The 8820-nt window shown below is 43.5% G+C and overlaps 1 protein-coding gene across 5 annotated transcripts in view; it reads left to right on the top strand.

Annotated features, from left to right (window-relative positions):
• The window catches only part of LOC106807044, a 55214-nt gene that overhangs the window by 12929 nt on the left and 33465 nt on the right, over positions 1-8820 (top strand). For 3 of the 5 annotated variants that reach the window (XM_014809263.1, XM_014809264.1, XM_014809260.1), the window contains 6 exons: positions 499-888; positions 1141-1518; positions 2444-2848; positions 4569-4662; positions 5173-5303; positions 5591-5770. In XM_014809263.1, the coding sequence (XP_014664749.1) occupies positions 499-888; positions 1141-1518; positions 2444-2848; positions 4569-4662; positions 5173-5303; positions 5591-5770 (1578 nt within the window). The remainder of the gene's footprint in view (positions 1-498; positions 889-1140; positions 1519-2443; positions 2849-4568; positions 4663-5172; positions 5304-5590; positions 5771-8820) is intronic. The other 2 variants (XM_014809265.1, XM_014809261.1) reach the window with 2 other exon arrangements.

The raw sequence follows: 8820 nt of genomic DNA, 5'->3' as shown, positions 1-8820 counted from the left end.
CACCCCCCCCACCCTCCCCCTACAAACCTCCATCTGCGATAGTGCGTGTCCTACATGATGTGTAGCGCAACTGCCGTGTCTGCACATATCTGCGCCTAACAAATGTGGTACTACGCACGACTGAAATTTTACGTTTATAATCGTAGCAACAGACCTCAGATGAGCCCAGACGCTCTGCGGCTCTTGTTATTACTTATTCTTTGCTAGATCTCGTTGTGTCCAGCCTGTGCGGCACTCACAGCGAGAGGGACGTTATAAGTGTCATGCTGTGTGTGATAACAAATAGAGGAATGAAGGAAATTCTGTACAGCGTTCTAAATCTTTAATATATTCGTAGTGCCTGTTCCTGATAACGTAACCAGTCCATGAGGAATGGCCACTAAGTAAGATTCAGACATTATACGATGCTTGGTGTGGGTGATGGAGAGGCTTCCAGTTTATTTATTTTTTTGCGTGTGTTACTTTCTTGTCATATTTATTTGCATTTGTTTTCTGAAGTCTGAGGACTTGCCGCACATTAGGCACTGCACCATCCGCAAGTGGCCTGACTTTGACGGCTATGGGTTCAACCTGGTCTGCGATGTTGCAAAGGCGGAGGAGTTTATTGGGAATGTTGATAAAGACAGTCCAGCAGAGGCTGGTGGTCTTATGAGAGGTGACCGGGTCATTGAGGTCAATGATGTGGCTGTGGAGGGCAAGACCCATGCTGAGGCTATAGAGCTGGTCAAGCAGAGACCTCTGCAAACTTCCTTCCTCGTTGTTGACCAAGAGGCTGACAAGGTGTTCACTGATAGAGGAATCAAGATTGTCGCAACACTGGAAAATGTTGAGAGACTGGAGACTCCTATTCGGGAAGCTAAAGTGTCTGAAATTTTGGCAGAACCTGAGGTATACCTACAAGTGGAAGAGACATTCTACCATCTCTATGCAAGTCCTATAAATTAACCACTGAGTGGACTGTTAATATATGTCTAGTCATCGTCTTATTCTGTGGGGGGGGGGATCTTACACGTGTTGGGCTTATTTCATCTACAGGTCCTAATTTATTAAGGCCCTCTATTCTTAATAATTAAATATAATAAGGTAAGAAACATGTTCATTTTGCAATGATTTTCATTCATCATGTTTTTATTGCTTAAGTCTGAGGACCTACCTCACATTAGGCACTGCACCATACGCAAGTGGCCGGACTTTGACGGATATGGATTCCACTTAGATCATCATTTGTCCAAAGACGGAGAGTGCATTGGCATTGTTGATGCGGGCAGTCCAGCAGAGGCTGGTGGTCTGAGGGAAGGTGACCGGATCATTGAGGTCAATGATGTGGCTTTGGAGGGCAAGACCCATGCTGAGGCTATAGAGCTGGTCAAACAGAGACCTCTACAAGTTTCCTTTCTCGTTGTTGACCAAGAAGCTGACCAGGTGTTCACCGATAAAGGAATCAAGATTGTGGCCACACTGAAAAATGTTGAGAGGCTGGAAACGCCTGAGCGTCAGGCTACAGTATTCAAGGTCGAGGTATTGTGATGTGTCTCGTGTATAGACAGTCCCAAACACCTGTGAAGAAAGATCGTGTACGTGTCCCTAGATGCTGTAGTCGCGCCCTTGTTGTGTTGCTATTTAATAGGGATTTACATGTAAAAATTCTGCTTTTGTGTTCAATGCTTTGGTGATTGGAAGAAAAATGGAATTATTTCTTGGTAGTATGCGCTAAAAGAAGCTCAATTGTCATGTTGTAGTTTTTAGTAAACTTCACTGTGTATATATGTTAATTAGTTAGTATTGTGCATTATAATTATTATTACTGCATTCTCTGTAGTAATAATATATACGTTTTTAGATTCGAGAGTAGAGAGTAGTAGAGTTTCCTGAAGTATTGATATATGTTTTATGTCGTACTAGTAACTACGTAGTATGTATAGTAGTATGTTTTTGCGTACCATGTTTGCTGCAGAAACGGCGTGCGTTTCTACATACAGGTACAGGTAATTAACGATAGAAGTACTCTGGCAATAGATGCATGTACAACCTGTACAATATATGTATTCTGTACTCAGATTACTCTTTGTTGTAGTTCCCATGCTACTCGTTTTATAATGACAAAGGCTAGTAGCATATCTTATTACAAAGAACAGAGAGCAGATTAAGAAGACTATCGTGTTGCTCAGTATAGAACAGGGACAATTATGAGGAAAGTAATGCGTATAAGTGATCATATGAACACTATACTATTCAATGCTGAAGTAGAGCAAACAACAAACAACTAACTAGCGTGTACGCAACCCTCTCAACATAGCTATCGCCAGGGGTTAATAATGACAAAATTTGTCATTACTAACCCCTGCTATCGCTAAATCCGAAGGGCAGGTTCAAACGTGTCTAGTCTACGGAGTGACCACCATGACTACTTAGGTTTACGTTGGTTTTCGTTGAACCCGCGCAGCAGCAGGAAGCCGAGGCGGAGGATGACCTTCCCCCGGTGCGGCTGTGCACGATCCGCAAGTGGAGCGACTACGACGGCTACGGCTTCAACCTGCAGTACGACAAGGGGACGAGGCAGGAGTTCATCGGCAGCGTCGAGGACGGCGGCCCCGCCGAGACGGGCGGCCTGCGCGGCGGCGACCGCGTCGTCGAGGTCAACGGCGAGAACGTCGAGGGCAAAGGTCACGCCGATGTCGTCGCGCTCGTCAAGCAGCATGCGACGCACGCGGCGTTCCTCGTCGTCGACGTCGAAGCCGACCGGCTGTTTGGTGCGCGCGGCATGAGGGTGCTCGCGACGCTAGGCAGTGTGACGAAGATGGAGACGCCCCTACCACGGCCCGGCAACGTCATACTACCGAGGAACGAGGTAGGCTCGCGTCAAGACTCCTGTGCGTGTGGGCGTGCTTGCGCGCGTGCGTGCGTGTGCGTGCGTGTGGTGTGGTGTGGTGTGCGTGCGTGCGTGTGTCTGTGTGTGTGTGTCTCTCTCTTTCTGTGTGTGTGTGTGTGTGTGTGTGTGTGTGTGTGTGTGCGTGCGCGCGTGTGCGTGTGCGTGTGCGTGTTCGCGTGTGCGTGCGTGTGCATGTGTGTCTAGTCTGATAAAATGTGGAAGACGAGCCCGATCTGCTGCCAGGCGGACGTCAGTACACATGGCCGTTTGATGTATGACTGTTTCTTATAGCTAGAGGAAGGTTAGCACTAGGAAGCTAGAAATGTGTGTAATCTGACGCTGTTCTAGAGTCCAATGGCCTTCCATGGCCAATTGAGGCGAATTTTTGTACGCCCGCAATTGCTAGCCTATGCTGAGTTATGTCCTTCAGTGTGAAATCGCGTGATGTTAATTGGGCACAACACACCATTGTAATCCACCGTCAATTTGAAAAAGTACAATGCTATTTGGCTGTGTGTAACTGGAAATAAGGTTATACCATCTTTCTTCGTTCTATCCGTGTTTTGCTATTGCGTGCGTGCTTTCAGCTCATGTGTGTGCTGCCTTGCTGCTCTTGGAATACAGGTGCATATACAATGTGTCGGTGACGTCACCCAAGAATAATATACAAGACAAATTACTAGCTCGTAGATTGTCAAAGTAGTAGATAGGCAGTACAGGTGCCATGAATCGGGGTATATGCAAGTTTTTAGTCCGTTTTGACAAATAATGTGTGAGGCTTTCGTGGTAGTCCTACTTGTCTCTCGGCTCCTTCGTTGAATATAATTCTGTGACCACTATCTGCAGACTGTAGGTGTTCAATGTCTGGTATCAGTCCACTGCTCATATAACCATGCTCGCTCGCATTGGTTGGGGTTCTATAGGTTTCACGGTCGGCTACTTCTGCTGAATGACATTGCTGTTCAGTTATGGTAGGAATGCACGTACGTTAGTGTTAATTGGAAAGCGTTAGTAAGAAAGGGAAATTAACCTACTTTTTACCAGCGATTAATTATCCGATTTAGTGGATAGTAACAACGCGTATGTCTGAGTTTGTTCCTGGTATGGGGGTTGTCTGATGGAAATTGGCCAAGTAGGAAAGCCATTGTATTCTATGGTACACACAAAGAGCAACAAATACCCACGCATTGTTTCTCATTTTCCCCCGGGATCACTGACATGGAACATCAGCATTAGCTTACAATGGCTGTTGATGGTTACCTTATTATGCTGTTAAATTCACAGGTTTTTACGTGCTGCTGTTTTGGCTTTGTGTGGCTATTGTGTCTGTACTCCGTGTTGTATTATACGTCTGCCTATGTTTAATTAATAACCCCTTCCGCTCTGAATTCGCGCACGCACACCATTACTCCAATTCATATGATATCATCAGGAGTGAATAATAGAGTGAATAATAATCTTTATTATTCACTCCTGATATCATATTTTTGCTTAGCAACGTTATTTAATGGGTGGTATAGTGCTCATGTCTCTTGCAGTATTACCATGACCCGCTATTGTCCTTCTACTGTGTCAGAAATATTTTACTTCAGTGTCTGTGTTAGAGCCTCATGTTCCTAAATAGTTAGCACGAATTAGTGCGTACAGGCTTTGTTGACTGACGTATGTACACGGGCTTATTTTGTTATTGTAATCACAGGACAATGGCATCCCAGACAGTGTGCCCCGCCCACGACTGGCCCATGTCTGCAAGTGGCCGGACTTCCAGGGTTATGGCTTCAACTTGCTGGCTGGTGGGTTTCATACCACATGCAAGAGTCGCGTGCGCTGATTAGAAAAAAAATTATTGAAACAAATATATATTAAAAAATAAAAATATAATATAATTAAATAAATGTGAAAAATATATAAAACATAAAATATATTAAATGTATATCGAGAATATTGAATGTTAGCGGCCACAGGTTTCGCACTGACCGTCGATGTTTGCTGTCCTCTAGTGGAACGTATGTTGTATTGTTGTAGTACATTCGTAAGCAGAAGCTTAGTAGTCCTGTTGGTTAACCTTGAAAACGATACTGTGTGCTCATATTTCTAATCCGATATTGACATTGTCGCTAATAATAACTCATCGTATGAATGAAAACATGTAATCTCTTTTCAACTGTTTATCTGAGAATGAACTTATCCATATTGCATCTATGGTTCAGGATTATAGTTTATGCTCCTCAAATTAACAGTTCCCTACCTAAAACTGCGATGCTAGGGAGTGTGACGAACGTGCGGTCTTTGCCGTTTTGCAGACAAGAATGGACTTGGAGAGTTTTTGGGCGATATCGACAAAGACGGACCAGCGGACCTGGCCGGACTTAGGAAGGGAGACAGGATCGTTGAGGTCAATGGCAGCAATATTGAGAACGACAGCCATCCGCAGGTAAACATTATGCTAGAAGCTTAGACTGGCGCTGAGAGCTGGCATTGTATGTCTGGCTGATCCGGCCAGAGGAAAGTAGTTGATGTGGAAGGTAGTCTGATTTTCAATATTCCTGTTGACTGTCTCTGAAGCGGTCGATTCTAAATGACTTGGCAAGATCAGTGTAGATCGGGGGCAGATATAGTTTTTGATGTAAAATTTCGTTTTATGCACGTGCAACAAGGTACGACATGGCATTAAAATAAATGCGAACATTTCCTCAAGTCGTCTTCTGACTGTCGAAACAGGTCGTCAACAAGATAAAGGCCATGCCGGACAACACAAAGATGTTGGTGGTCGACAGCGAAACTGACGAGTACTACAAGTCGCGAAACATAGCGGTCAGCGGTAGCATGGACAACATTGACTATAAGAAGACCCCGGCTAGCCGACCGGCCTCTAGCATGAGGATTAATGGAGATTCAGAGGTAAGCCATGCTTTGTGTTCGACTCCATTCACCAAAGCTAGGCCATCGACGCAGGTGCCATTTGTAATGCACTGACGTCATGTCGTGTTTGCTTTAATTATTCACAGCTCCCTCGAAATCGTAACAATGAAAAAGGAATACGTTATTAGGAGCTCTTTTGGAAAGAGCTCGCAGAATGACAATAAGATTCGTGTGTAGATCACTCTGTTTGTTCATTCGTCTGTGAAAAATGCTGGATAAATCTAAACAGCTTCACCTATAGTGTTCTTATCATGAGAATCTGAAGCTATCTGTGAGAAGCTAATCTGAAAAGATGTCAGTAGAGAGGAAAAGTACTAAGTAAAGGTAGATCGGTCAGGGCATCAATGAACATTTATCCCACCCTCTTCCCCAATAAGCATATATAAGATGCATTTCCCTACAAAGTAGATGTCACAGGTTCGGGTATTGGGGGGGGGGGCTGATGTGAAAGGTGTCTTCATCACGATAATTCACACATGCCAAGTGCAGACAGTTACGTTTAGCTTAGCCGGCAGTATCGGGGTCACATCGAGACTGGTTCACCCGCATTGTCGTGAAAACACACACGGACTCGTTTAGCTGTGGAATACCATTAGGACACCGAGGGAGTGTTTTTCCACACACGACCCATTCAGCCGTGGCATGGTATTAGGACCTTGCGCGCGAATTGACTCACCCGGACACGTTCATTGACCAGTGACAACATTGCCAGTCTGGAGTAGAAAAGCTCATCATTATTGGTCCTTAATCTGTTGCCAGGCAAGTCCTAATTCAGAATGCGTGTGTGTGCGTGTGTTGTAGTGGACAAACTGACGTGAATGCTTGTATATGTTGCTGTGCGGTACACGGACGTTTTACATGCTACATACAGTACACGTGTGTCGGGCTACGTTGATATAACAGAATCAACTAAAAACTCGAGTTATGAAAACTTTAAAAGTCGCAACCTATATTGTTCTGTGTGTGAGGCTATTGCGTGGCCACTGGCCATTCACTAGCAAAAACTTTGATGAACTTCATTTGCACTCTAGATACGGTGATATGTTCAGAGTGTAGTCATTGCCCACGGGCATTATTCGAAGTTATAGCCCGCAGTATATATCTAGTTTTATTGATATTACTTCGTTAATGATTGAAAAGTTGCCTGCACACTCAAAGTAACGTGGTTGTTTGAATAGCATTCCACGCCAACTTAACTTGCTGCAGAGGTTGCTCACAAGGTGTTGGTTCAACTTGGTTCACCATAGTGTGTCGTCTAAATTGTTTGATTAGTTGGAGTCACAAGCGATGCTAGCCCTGTTTGGGTGCGTCTGTGTGTGAGTCACTATGCTCAGCTATCACATATATGTGTTCAGTGGTTCATGAGAGCCTATCCATGTTCTACAGTGCAAACATTTGCACCTGACCCTAAATTGATGCCCTTGTAGTGCGTTACCTCTGTCAGGAGTGTATAATGTATATATATATTATACATAATATATATTAATATATAATCCATATATATATATAATACATAAATTATATAATACTAGAGCACTCGGAGAGCGCAGACCTCCGCCCAGGCAGCTCAATTGTCTCACTGAAAAATTTTATTAATTAATTGGATCCGGATCACCACCAAAATGTAATCAATTCTAAGTTAATCCATTTCTGACCTATCCTGAAATTTTTTTTAATTAATTGGATCCGGATCACCACCGAAATGTAATCAATTCTAAGTTACCCCATTTCTGACCTATCCTGAATTTTTTTTTTAATAATTGGATCCGGATCACCACCAAAATGTAAATGAATTCTAAGTTACTCCATTTCTGACCTATCCTGAATTTTTTTTTTAATAATTGGATCCGGATCACCACCAAAATCTCATCAATTCTAAGTTAGCCCATTTCTGACCTATTCTGAAAATTTTATGACAATCCGTCCATAACTTTTTTAGTTAGGCTGTACACAAACAAACAAACGCACAAACCCACAAACCAACAAACACACGCCGGTGAAAACATAACCTCCTGCTAACCCCTTGGCGGAGGTATTTATCTATATTATCCACTCCTGCCTCTGTCCATCTACATCGAGTGTTAGGTAGAAACATATTTGAAGCCTTTTTGTTATGAGTATGTCTGCTATGAGACGAAGCTGGTAACGCTGATAAGACCCGAGCATCTATGTTTAAAAGTCCATAATTAAGCTTAAAAAAGCTGTTAGTAAAATCTTAATTCAATTTAAGGAAATTAACACTGTTAAACTTATCGCAGATTTATAAGGAAAACGGACACGATGAACTCAGCCGCTCACCTATTAAATTAATTCTTATAAATGAATCACGCCCTTGTAGGCTCAAATTTCAGTTTCAAGTTTCAAGTTTCACTCTTTTACTCTTCTTGAAACTTGAAACTCGAAATTTGAGCCTCCAAGTGCCTGTGGTTATACCTAGCTCCGAGAAAAGGTCATACACTGAAAGACCATATGTGTTTATGTTCACACATTAGTCTAACAGCCTGCTCGCGCTACGTCATATCACGAGTGAATGAAAACTCCTAGGTGCAGCAGGGGTTAGCAGACATTCAATCGTCGACTACAGCGTGTAGTCGTACGTACTACTATACTAGTCTGTTATTTCCTGGATAGCGGTAGGATACAGTGCTCACTGCTTTATCGTGACAGGTCGGTAACCGTGAAAATATCCTGAACACACTGTCGTCGGTGAACACACTAACAACGTGCGTAAGGATTGTTTTTGAAAGACATGTCGTATATACGATGTGCCCGTTTATCCGAGGCCCGAGAAAGCGGAGAGCACGGAATTACCGTCAAATCTAGCGGTTGATTTTTCATCGTCAGTTATTTTAATGAAGCAACGTAGCGGTTAGTAGAAACAGGGGGGCGGCGATTGTATTGTGCTGACCGAGAATCAGATACATTGCACACGCCCTGTGTATTACGTGCACTTCTCTAGAAGTCGTATCAAGTCTGAGTTGTTTGCTTCGCCCACAACCAGTTACAGTCTCCGTTTGTCCAGTTTTCTG

Source organism: Priapulus caudatus, unplaced genomic scaffold, assembly GCF_000485595.1.
Source record: "Priapulus caudatus unplaced genomic scaffold, Priapulus_caudatus-5.0.1 Scaffold192, whole genome shotgun sequence".
In the NCBI taxonomy this organism is placed as follows: domain Eukaryota; kingdom Metazoa; phylum Priapulida; class Priapulimorpha; order Priapulimorphida; family Priapulidae; genus Priapulus; species Priapulus caudatus.
This window is presented reverse-complemented; position numbering and strand designations above follow the sequence as displayed.